General features: G+C 32.4%; 1 protein-coding gene across 8 annotated transcripts in view; it reads right to left on the bottom strand.

The window, feature by feature from the left end:
* Positions 1-13,321, bottom strand: part of USP15 (ubiquitin specific peptidase 15) — a 133,388-nt gene that overhangs the window by 41,141 nt on the left and 78,926 nt on the right. For 3 of the 8 annotated variants that reach the window (XR_011497100.1, XM_014859330.3, XM_070494902.1), the window contains 2 exons: positions 11,236-11,322; positions 4,928-5,072 (listed from right to left, as the gene is read on the bottom strand). Coding sequence is in view for 6 of the 8 variants with exons in the window: in XM_014859330.3 (XP_014714816.1) it covers positions 4,928-5,072; positions 11,236-11,322 (232 nt within the window). In the remaining 2 variants the exon portion in view is untranslated. Of the gene's footprint in view, positions 1-5; positions 109-4,927; positions 5,073-11,235; positions 11,323-13,321 lie in introns of those variants that run through there. The other 5 variants (XR_011497101.1, XM_014859331.3, XM_070494903.1 and 2 more) reach the window with 3 other exon arrangements.

Raw genomic sequence — 13,321 nt, 5'->3', positions numbered from 1 at the left:
CATCTTACGCCATGCTGCTTTCCAGTGGAAAAGACCATATCACTCCCCTGCTTCAAATCCATCTGAAGAGCTGCTTCTTCCAGGAAGCCAATCATGAGCCTCCTACGCCTTGACAATGAAAAAGACAAGGGTTGGAGTGCTCCTGAATCTACTCAACTAATGCTAATTAAAATTACCTCCAATAATGCAAATTTTAAAAACTAGACATTCTTTCAATGGAATAAAGCATTTAGGACACTAGAAAACTATTTTGTTAACTTATTTGTATCACTGGGACATGGTGGTATATGCCTGTAATCATAACTACTCAGGAAGCTGAGGCCAAGGATAACCTGAACTCAAGAATTTTGAGTTCCCTGCAGACTTAATATTCATAAACAGTTCTATGTTATTATATCCCTTGGCTATCAGTTTGCCTAGGAAGCACCGAACTAAAAACAGTTCGGAAATGAAGCAGATGATAAATACCATTATTGCCTATACTAAGTGAAAAAGAATGGAAAGTACATTCAATTCTTTCTTCATTTACTAGGTCCAGTCAAAGTGGAATAAGACTTGTAGGAAAGAAGAACACATATAGGGGCTATGGAAGGTAGAACTTTTCCAAAGTCACTTCACTCAAATTCCTTGAATTTAAAAACAAGACAAAATAATATCAACCTAATATAAACCTATTTATTTATGATGTCCTGGTCACTATCCTAAGAGCTTTATATTCACCTACTCACTTAATCCCCACGAAACTCCTAAAATATGGGTACTATTATCTTCCTCATCTGATAAGGAAATGAGCCGCACAGCTAATAAGTAGCATATTTTCAATCCAGGCAGTGTAATGCCATAGTCTGTGCTCCTAACCTATATTATTAATTATTAACATGTTCCTTCTTTTTTCTAGCCAAAATATGGTTTTTAAACTGTTCCTTAGAGTTCTGGGATCCCTTGAGAATGCTTCGGGGACCACTAAGGAAAGTAAAAGAAAGCAGACAGGACTCTGGGCACTTCACCCAACCAAAGCAACTTCACTGCATCTGTTTAAATATTGAAGATACAATTAAACTTATCATACTAATAATTTTTTTTAAATTTTCATGGTAAAAAGCAAAAAGTTTGAAAAGCATGACATCTAGACTATAATCATCATAAGGTCAGAATCCATGTCTAAAATGTATCTCACATGTTTGACACTCACTAAATGGGAACTTAATAAATGAAACTATATGGCAGTACTATACTCATCAGAAAAATTTAATACTCAATCATGCCATTACAGCAGAGAAAATCTTGAATAACATAGTTAAAATGAATAATAACAACAATAATATTAAACCACACTTGGATTAGTGCTGTTTAGTTTTTAATCATGAGCAATCAAAAGATTTCATCATCTCAAGGCTACTGATGGGTTAAGCACAACCCATTCTCACAGTTAAAAACAGGTATGCTTTTCACATTCCTTTTTTTTAGATATGTCAATAATTATACTGCCCGATGTACTAAAATGCCCACTCATATTTTTTAGGAAACTGAATATTCTATAAATTGATACATTGAATTAATATAAGAAATTACATTAAAATTATCAGTAGAAATGTTACTTTATAACATTTTCTGAAGTTCATCGTCTTTAATTTCACAGAAGTTACAAGGCAACTTGAAAAAAAGCATAAGTGAGGAAACAGTACCTAAAAAAATTATTAAAAACAATCCTTCTATTAGTTATCTTTTACCCTATTCGTCTGTGGACCTAAGAACTTACACATGTGTTCATCAAACAGAAGAATAAAGGCTACCGACACCATTTGTATTCCCTCTTATAATGAATTTTCATCTTGAGAGCTAACATCTAAATCAGTTAAAAATCATAGACACTTTAAGATAATAAAACTGAAGTACTAGCTTTTCTAATTCTAGATTTGGATTAAAAGTCAAAAGTAGCAAAAATAAAAACTCATTTTTTCTCTTCCTCATCTTGACTGGAGGGTTTTATTTTAGAGAAAGTATAGTTTCCAACCAAAATACAGACATGAAATAATATCCACTGCTTAAAAATACTTTGCTGAAATTTTCATTAAAAAATTTTCTTACTTTATAATTATTACCAGAAAATAAACAAAGTATCATCCTAACAAACTTTACCCTTATGTCTATATCTCTGTGGAAATGGAGCATGTGAAGGTGAAATATACTAGAAGAGAGGGTCAGCATTAGATCTACCAATTTATTGTAATAAAGTTGTTTTGAACGGGAGCAAAGACTAATAAAATGAAGTTTCTGATACCTTAAACATATACAAGAAAGTTCAACAAATGCCAAATCTAGCTCAACATAGCTGATTAGACTATTTAATTCTAATACTCATTTCTGAGAAACTGCAGTTAATCTCATGCAGACAAAATACTAAATAGCCTATATCAAAGGCACAGAAAACCAGAATGTAATATTGCCTCCAAAGGAATTTAGTCTGAATTCAAGCCAGAGCCTCCCATGAATGATCAGCATCAACACTAATGCTTGTTCTCTTCTGACAGACTCAAATTTTTAATGCTGATGCTGTTAAAATATTTTCTTTTCTTTTTTTTTCTTTGAGGAAGATTAGCCCTGAGCTAACTGCTGCCAATCCTCCTCTTTTTGCTGAGGAAGACTGGCCCTGAGCTAACATCTGTGCTCATCTTCCTCTACTTTATAAGTGGGACACCTACCACAGCATGACTTGCCAAGCGGTGCCATGTCCGCACCTGGGATCCGATCCAAACTGGCAAACCCTTGGCCACCAAAGCAGAACGTGTGAACTTAACCACTGTGCCACCAGGCTGGCACTCTAAAATATTTTCTTAATCCTTATAAAAAAGCACCAAGATTGATTTTCTATACTAGAATATTAAAAAAAAAAACCTCTCAAGTTCTAACAAGTCTCTAGAACCAAAGTAATTTTGGCAATGCAAGGATAAGGAGTTATATAAGGATTAATGACTTGGTGATTTGAGCACAGGGTTTTCTGGTAGTCATGTAACCACTGTTCCTATAAAACATTTTCCAGAGATGGTACTAAAGATGATTTTCAGTGATCAGGTAGGAGAGTTCAACAGATATTCAAACAAAATTACAATTTGTCTGCCTGTCCCTATCTCTGACAGCTCAGCACCCATGCATTTCACTGTTATCTAAATAACTGTCAGGATAATAATGTTTCAGCTTGCTCTTCTGAGATGAATTCCCTTTCTTCTCTTCCAGAAAAATAAAGATAAAAAATTTAAGAATTTATTATTGTTGATTTAACTAGTGCTAGGATCCTGGAAAAAAATTTTGAACAACACAATTCACATTAAAGTATAAACAATATAACTCATCAAAGAGGGTTTAAAGAAAGAGTTTATTAACCACACAGTATCTGCTTGAGCATCCAGGCTATTTCCTGACTGGCTCAACTCCAAACAAAGAATCAGAAATCAACCAATTATGCCCCCTGTGCATTTCTAAAAGATTGCCAATGCCTGGTCTAGAGAGTAATGACAGTTAAATTCTAATTTTCTAAGAATGCTATAAAAACAGTAGTTAATTTAGGAGATAACCAGATTACTGACAATGTACAAAAGGATTTACTTAGAATTTTGAATGAATAAGAGTCTTCTACTTTGCTCATATAGTCAAAAAGACCTGTAATAATGTCCTTATCAATCCACATTCTATATTTAATCTATATTTTTGGAGGTTGCCTCCCGAGTATAGGAAATTCAGTATTAAACTGCAAATAGAGAACAGAAAATTGCAGATTTAAAAATAAAAATTCAGGGGCCGGCCCTGTGGCTGAGTGGTTAAGTTCGCATGCTCCGCTGTGGCAGCCCAGGGTTTTGCCGGTTCAGATCCTGGGTGTGGACATGGCACCGCTCATCAGGCCATACTGAGGCGGTGTCCCAGGTGCCACAACTAGAAGGACCCACGACTAAAATATACAACTATGTACTGGGGGGATTTGGGGAAAAAAAGCAGAAAGGCAAAAAAAAAAGAAGAAGACTGGCAACAGTTGTTAGCTCAGGTGCCAATCTTTAAAAAATAAATAAATAAAAACAAAAACAAAAAATTCAGAATTTGCAAAAAAAAGGACAACAAAAATTAAAATTCAAATATCAAAAATAGTCTACCATTATTTTGGGCTTTTTGAAAAACAGAATTTTATTTGTAAAAGGAGAATAAAATAACCAGCTCTAATTTTATACATAGTGACAGTGATAGGTAAAATTTATACAGATCTTGTTACTTTAAAATCAACCAAAGACATAAACATTTAACAAGTTAAGTTAGAAGAGGGTTTAGACAGAGCAGGAAGAAAAGGGAAGTTCCATGGAGAAACAAAGGGAAAAAAGGGGCAATGATTTCTTATATCCCCAAATTAAAAGATCTGTAAGGGAAAGCGATTTGCTAAAATATGAATAAAAAGGAAGGTTCCTAAAATTTTTTAAAATCTTAATTTCACATTAAGGTAAAAAAAAAAAAGATTTAAAAACAATGTTATCTAGAGTTAGAGGTCTGGTGACCATAAAATACTTATTCTCTAGTATTCCCACCAATGTCCAAAAAAAAGCAAGACACTTCTACTGAATATGAAAAGCGGAGATCTCACTGGGTTTTTTTTCTTCTCAGAGAGCCCAGGTTTTCTGTTTGGAATTATATTTTTTCATGAAGTAATATTTAATCTTCTATATGGTAATCAATCACATGCCACCTAATTGAGGAATATGATAATGGTATTCCACTACCAGCACTAGAATGAATGAATCAAATGTGTATGCTTAAATCTTCCATGAAAATGGAAAATCTCAAAACACATCTAACACTCATGTTCTGACATATAAAACTCAACTCTACTTTTCTTGTATTACTTATTTCCATGAAACATACGAGTTTCACTTTGTTTAGAAAGACCTACCTGAATAGCTGAGTTCATGAAACACGTATTTCCCAAGTTACTTAGGCCACAGAGGCCTGGCTGTTCATTGTTTCTTCCAGGTTCTGAATAATCATAGTTCTTATAAGCAGTATATGATGGGAGACAATAATTTGAGTTTTTCACACTGGAAGAAAACAAAAAATATTTTTTCATAATGCAGCCAATTATTACAATATAGTATAATGAACAGAGTACTTTAAACCTACTTGAGATGGATGATCGGTCATTAAATTTTTTATAAAGCACTTAACTCAGGTACTTTTTAAGACATGAACCTAAATCAAAATGACCCCCTTAATTAAGATACTCCTCATCCAATCAACAAAATCACCGCATCATATACCACACCAACCAGCACAAACCACTATTATAGCTTTCTACCCTTGATTAACTGGAGCAGCTTCACAGCTTGCTCCATTCTTCATTGCTCCATCAAATTTAAAACATTCAGATTTTAAACACCACCCGCAGCAATAAATCATGTCATTTATGTCCCTTTTACATCGTGCTGCTGTAACAGCGTGAGAACAGTAGAAAAAGTGAGAGTTCCGCTCTAGTTACAGGTGAGAGCAGAGATTGCCAAGGCCTCTGTGACATCACTGTTCTGATGCACTGAAGATTCTATTTATAGTTTCTATGTTAGACCATCAAAATCTAGTATTCAAATGTGGAAAAAAGCCTGGGGTGATCAGGGATGCAAAAAGGAAATGATTCTAAGCAAGTACATTTCAGTATTATTTGGCTTTTCTTCTAGTTTCTTAGAATAATGCAGTTTATTTAACTAGATGAATATAACCTCAGGATAATTTATACTACAGGTATAATAAATACTAATCTTAAAAAAACTATGTAATCTTCAACCTTAGAGAATCAGGGTAATTTTGGAAAGAACCAAGAAAAGTCAACCAATAAGTTAATTAATCCCTTTTTTACATGTAATAAAAAATAATTTTGTGAAAAAGGATGGATTCTCCCTTAATTTTTAATAGGTTATCTTATAAAATATTTATGATAGATACTTTGGATATAATTTAAAAGTATACTTTCAATCACCTTTTTTTTAATTCATTAGAACAAACCTGAATGAGAATTCAGGTCATTTGCTAGAAGCAAATGATAATGTAAATTTAAGAACACAGTGTTACAAATAAACAAGATGAATCAGTAACTGACAATCTCAGCTGGCTACGATTTATTCCTGGTATTATTTTTTAAAAATAGTTTTTACTTATAATTTCAAATACTTTCTATTGCAGTTTCTATACTCTCACTTTATTACTCCAACAGTTTAAGTGAACTACTGCCTGCTCTAACAGCGCCTTTAGTAAACAGATACCCCGCAACAAGCTAAACAGGTAAAACACACAAAAGCACACCAACCAAAAATTACACACACAATGCTAGCCCACCAATAATTTTGCATTTTTAAGAAAACACCCCCCTCCAACACAAACAACAAGATCAAATTCCAGACTCAAACGACAATCCACTCTGAGATTAAACAAAAATAGCAGGGCCCACAGAAATGCAACCTTCATCAATTCAAATTCAGAATTGCTAGACTTGTAGCTATTTACTTGTTTTAAACTTAAAAAAATAAATGCATAGAACAAAAAATAGAGTTAAAGCATCTTTTGGTTTTTGCAGATCACTAGCCTTATGATTCATATTTTACTTTATATACCCAGTAACCAATAAAGTGCAAGGCACCTATTAGCAATTCAACATATAGTCACTTGATGATTGATGATTGGCTTCTTGAATCTAACTTCGAGGATATGTAACAAAAAGCTGACTCCCGTTTTTCTTTTATTCCTATGTATAGGAAGTGCTAAAAATCAAGGTCTGCTATATATTACAAAAACCTAAGGCCTACATTTTCTACACATTAAAGAAAAAACATAGTCTGGCTATAAAATTATAATAAAATTTAAACAGAGTACAGTGGGAAGTATCCTAAATGCGTGCTCATGCCTACACACACACGTACGTGAAAAGACTAAAGCACATTTACATGCTTTTTACTTAAGTATATATTCAGACATCTGCCTCTCTCCACACATAACACAAATGGATGCCGGAAACTCCATTCTTTGTGGCAACAGGATGAAATGCGCTGGGATAGGGATTCCTATTTACTGAGAAATGAACAAAACACTTACTTGCAAAAGCAGTTTTTTGGTTTTGTCTTTTAAAATCTGAATCTTTAGTTAAAGAATATCTACATTTATTTTAAGTGATGGGGTAAGATTGCCAAAGACTGAGATAGTCTAGATCCTCACTGATAATAATGAAAACTGATGAATTTAAAATATTTTAATATTATCTTGATTAATCACTTATAATCCACATTTTATGTGCTTTCTAAATTAAATACTAAAGTCTGTCATGGAAAATACCAAAACCAACAGTTCTTGAAACACTTTGACAAAGTACACGGAAACCTAGGCCCTCAGGAGAGCCTCTTACCTTTCATGACTATTTCTGCTATTTTTTTCCTAAAGATTGTAAATTAGTCTTCATTCTATAAGGCTATGCTACTTTGAAAAATAAAAAAATCTGCCAGTAATCTTGATGGGAATTTTAATGCCATACTAGATAATTCTGTTTTATAAATATATCATCTTAAATGAAGATACATTAGAAAATGTACCATTATTTTTTGTAAAATTGAGCACTTACCTTTCTATAATAATTTCAGACTGACTTTTCAATTCGCACTTATATTTGACATTATAAACACTATAAATCTATAACTTAATCCTCATAACCAAAATTATGCTCACTTTGCAGTTAATGAAATGATGCTTTCAGCAAGTAACTTGTCAAGAGCCAGACAGCTACCTAGCTCTGGCAGTCTCCAAAATCCAGTTCTTTTGCATGGCTTAATCTCTTACAGTGAGTCATTTCCATTTCAAAGAAAATAACTTTAAATGAATTAACAGAAAAATAGACATGTGCTCTGATGTTGAATGCCAAGAGTTGAGAAAATAAATACATTATAAAAAGATTTTTTTCAAGGCAGTATTATATCAAAGCAAATGCAGTAAGACGAAAAAATGCAGGGACTAGAAAGAGAATTTGGCACTTATTAAAAATGTACTTAAATTATAATTGAGGCAAAGACAAACACTGTATGGACTAACATGTGAAAAACACTATACAAGGTAAAAAAACAATATTCCAGCAAATGATTCTTCATAGTATTAGTGTTTAACAAAAACTATTAAACTTAAATGAAATAATTCCTTTATAACTACGTAATATCCTTATTTCTGGAAATGATAAGTTTATATCCTAGCAATGTATCAGTTTGATTCAAGTCTTAAATTCATAAAAAAATTTCATATAAACTTGTGTCATAACTATTGATTTTAATATATCTCCACATATATGAAGTTTTAAAAATTTATTTAATCTAAAAAGGTTATTATCAATTTTACATACTTTTAATCAAAGAAACTACGCAATTTCTATCTGAAGTCTTAAGGTGCTACTTATTTCCACAAGTTGAATGGAAAGTCAAGAAACAAATTTTTTTTTTAAAGATTGGCACCAGAGCTAACAAGTGTTGCCAACCTTCTTTTCTTTTTCCTGCTTTTTCTCTCCAAGTCCCCCCAGTACATAGTTGTATACTATTAGTTCGGGGGCCTTCCAGTTGTGACATGTGGGACGCCGCCTCAGCGTGGCCCAACAAGCGGTGCCATGTCCACACCCAGGATCTGAACCAGCAAAACCCTGGGCCACCAAAAGTGGAGTGCACGAACCCAAGCACTTGGCTAGGGGGCCGGCCCCAAGAAATAAATTTTATGTGAAATAATTGTTTAGATAATTATGATGATAATATTAATTCAAATTTTTTAAAGTAAAAAAAGCTTTCCATTTTATAAGTGTTTAAATTTTGTTCCTTACTAAGAAGGTAAGCTTTACTCTTAAGCATGGTGGTATCTCAGTAGCTATTTGCTATTAAAATTTCCTAATATGAAAGAACTATTTTAGTACCTAAAATAGACAAATATAAATAGCTAAAAATACAATCTAGTCAGAGAAGTAGAATCATCAGTTAATCAGGTGCTAAACTTAAGAAAACACTCTAATTCCTCTCAGCATTTTCTGTAGTGGGAAGTTTTGAGACCATTTTTACTATGAGAGGGAAATAAGACAAAAACAAAAACACAAGATCACATATACTAATATGGTGACTCCAGTCAAAATAAAGTCTATCTTCAGTACAGTTTATATACAATGTTAAAAATCTCTCCAAAGAATAACTATAAATACATGTTATACCTGGAACTGAATTCTGTTATACTAAATGTGGGAGCCGCCTGCAACTGGGAGAAGCACACAAGTAATAGTTTACTGCCTATGAAAAAATTACTTTTGATGAATTTAATTAAAAGATATATAAAATACAAACCAGATTATAGGGGGATATTTCCTTTCACCCTTTTGCCTGTGGATATACATTTTTAAACAGATGAGAACATACTACACTGCAATTTTGGCTATTCGTAGTGTCCTCAATACTTCACTGTTACAGTACAATGTAATGTTATTACACTATGCTACACATATCTTTTTATGAACTACTGAAATAAGGAAATGAATGTTTTAAATCTTCTTGATACATACGGCAGCCTCTTCTAGAAAAGCTGGACTAACACTCCAACCACTCAAATAGAATCTTTTCAAGAATAGATATCATCACTTATTTCTGCCCAATGAGATTGAGGTGGGGGAGGTGGATGGAGTTTTTTATGGTTTTAACTTAAGTACATGAATTTGAGCATTTAAAATGTTTATATATTTTAATTCTTTTATTTTCATTGCTTGGCTGCATCATTTGCCCGGTTTTCTAACTGTCTTGGAAAATTTCTCACTGATTTTTTATGAACCTGATACATTAAGAATATTTACTTTTTGTCATTTGTAGCATGTATTTTTTCCATTTATTTGTCTTTTAATTCTTATATGCTTGACAATTAAAAAGCTAATTTAATTTAAAGTTTTAAAGAGAAACTCTCAATAGTGATCCAATTTTCCCAACAATTTCCTGGACAATGTCCCTATTCTCCATTAGTCTAGAATGCTTTCTGATCACATTAAATTCTTTCACACACAAAGGTCTGTTTCTGGGGTGTCTTTTCTGCTCCACTGATCTGTGGGTGTATTCTTGGGTCAGTACTATGGTGCCTGAATTCTTATATCTTTACAACAAGGCTGTGATATTTATTAGGATTAATTCTTTCTCATTATTTTCTACTTCCAAAATTATTTTGGGTATTCTTATATATATTTATAATCCACATATATGTTAGCATCATTTTGTTAAGTCCCACCCCCTCAAAAATATGGATTTTACGGGAAAATTAATTAAATCTATAAATTCAATTAATGGTGTTATTTTAAAGATTACTTCACAAATACCTTTAGTCCTTTTGAATTTACTCTTTGGGATAATCAGATGCCATTTATGAACTGGACAAGTACTGCAAATATTTAACTACATAATTACTGTCAACCTAATATACAAACCACCATGTATGTATCTAAGAAATAAAAAGAGGATAAATCATCTGTGGATTAAAGCTCTTTCCATAGTTTGACTGGATTAATTATAAATAATAAAGGTTTTCTTTTTTATCCTTTTCTGTAAAACAAAAACCATGCCAATTTTCAAGGTAGTACATAATGTCAGATGTTATGGTGAAGTCCATGTGATTTTCAACCTTTTTTCTTACAGCAATATAGCAATCACTTTCACATAACTTTTATAAATTCCAAGATTTTGAATATTATTAACGATGGTGCAAGGAATGTTTCTCTAAACTTTTTAAAGAAAAAGTGATTGCCTTTCTGATAAACATAAAAGTTTGTGTATGCTTTCTGGTTGAGAATCACTGACGTATACTTTTACAAAAATACTATACACTGTAGGTGATTACATATCCAGTTCTAAAATGACATCTGAAATTTATACTCTTCCTAAAACACTGAGTTCACAGATTTCTATATATATTTCAATAATTAGTGTTTAGAACGTAAAATTCTGAAAGTGCTTTATTTCTGTTTTAGTAAATTATTGTAGTATGTATTAAATCAAGAAGTTTATAACTGTGCTTTTCTTCTTGTGAAGTTACTCCTAGAAGAAGTGACCAGTAATTTAAAAGAAAATCAATTTTAATGCATTAAGACTTTTATCCTAAATTTTAGATACAAGAGATTTTTTGCAACCACAATAGGGCGATCAATTAAACAAAGAGTTTTTAAGATTCAGTGCTTACTTTCTGTTGTTGATGTTGTTATAATTATTTGATAGAGATGAAGGAGAGATCTTTGGTAAAGTTGAAAAATTGGATGCACCTGGGGACCTTTAAAAATATGAAAATGTTAAATTAGATAAAAAATGCTGAATTTTGAAATTAATTATGAAATAAAGAAAAGAACTAACAGATGACAATGTATGTAGTAAATGAATGCTGGAAAACAGTTTTATGAGCAAAATCACTATATATCCTTCAGTTTTCAATTTCCAATGTATTCTTTCACACAAAAAAATGATACAAAAGGGAACTATTTTCAAAAGAAATTTATCAAATTAAATATACAACTTGATATTTATTATTCCTATAAATCTACTAACCCGATACACCTATTTCTGAGTTCAGGTAACCATTATTAATATTTAACAATAAGTTCCTTAAATCAATGGAATTAAAATACTAATTTTTTAAGGAAGCATGTAAAAGAAATCCACTTTGTGTCTAGTAGGTACCATGGCATTTGAACTATACACAGCACTGACACAGATCGGAGGATCTGCCAATTCTTTAAAATGTATAACAGGGACAGAACAGCATAAGAGAATTTCAAACTTAATCCCAAGAAGTAATTTTTTTGGCCAAAGTTCTCTCCGCAAAAACTGAAAAGACATAAACCTGACTACATGTTATACACCTCACTAATTCAGAATCTTTTTGGAGAAATATCAATTACTAATGGGCTTTTAATCAACTAATATGCTTTAAAAGCATGATTTATAATCAATAAGGCCATTAGACGGGAATGATTACTTTAATGTACTTACAGGTCTCTGAAAGATTTAATTTCCCTTGTAATATTGTAAACAATTTTTATTTACTAGGCAACATCTAGCCAATGGGCTGTAAAAAGCTAATTTTCAGTCCAGTATCTCAGTCATCACAAATTCTAAATTAGTGAGGCCCAAAGTGGTTAGTTTTTTTCCCCCCTGAGGAAGACTGACCCTGAGCTAACATCTGTTGCCAATCTTCCTCTTTTTGCTTGAGGAAGAGCGTCCCTGAGCTAACATCTGTGCCAGTCCTCCTCCATTTTGTGTGTGGGATGCTGCCACAGCATGGCTTGATGAGCTGTGTGTAGGTGTGCACCCAGGATCAAGACCTGCCAACACTGGGCCGCTGAAGCGGATTGTGTGACCTTAACCACTACACCACTGGGCCAGCCCTGCAAAGTCCTTAGTTTTTTTAAATTATTTTATTTCCTCTATTCAAGTGCTAACGAACAATGAAATGGTCAATGAGCAGGAAAGTATAATCTACAAAATCTGCTTTTAGGAAATTGGATTTTGCTAAATCCACATATTTGCAATGCATTATGCAGAATAAATGGTGAGTCATAAAATTTCTTACATCTAAAAAATTTTATTTAACTTTTGAAGTTTTATACCTTACAAACCCTTGGTAAATTCTTTTCTTCATCTTAAAGGAGGTTCTCTTTGTTGATGCAGGCTGTATACAGGCAGTTTACATTAAGTGAGACGTCTATTTAAGTGCTTTCTGACAGAAGATCCTTACAAGATTTTATTTTACTGTACTAATAATAAGCTCAAAATACAAAGTACAACCAATCAAGTTTTAATATAAAACACTGCAGAGAACACACTTAGATAATTTTAATACCCTAACATTTTAAGAGGTTATTTGAAAATATTAGTAGAAATGCAGAAGTATCTTGGCATTTTTGCCTTCATGTTAACAATGCTAAATTAGGAAAAAAATTTAAATTTATTAGAGATTGAGTTATAATGAATTAAGGAGGTTAACTTTTTAAAATGTGATCCATTTGACTACAATTTAATTCGGTTCACTATGATTTTTCAGGAACGTAGATAAAAAGTGAAACGTTCCCCTGAATTTTACTTATAGTAAAAACTATGGAAATAAAGATTCATTACTACATCCAATAAGGTGGCTAAGGCACATACATATACATACACATATATATTTTTGTTTGTTTTTTCCTCTTTCTGCCCATCTGTGGCCTTCTTACTATTCATTAGCAACTCTACCCAAGGACAGTATTAGAAGTTTCCATAAAATTCATAGAAACACT

Source organism: Equus asinus, chromosome 22 (assembly GCF_041296235.1).
Source record: "Equus asinus isolate D_3611 breed Donkey chromosome 22, EquAss-T2T_v2, whole genome shotgun sequence".
NCBI classification, from domain to species: Eukaryota; Metazoa; Chordata; class Mammalia; order Perissodactyla; family Equidae; genus Equus; species Equus asinus.
The sequence above is the reverse complement of the archived record's forward strand: the minus strand, read 5'-3'. Positions and strand labels throughout refer to the sequence as shown.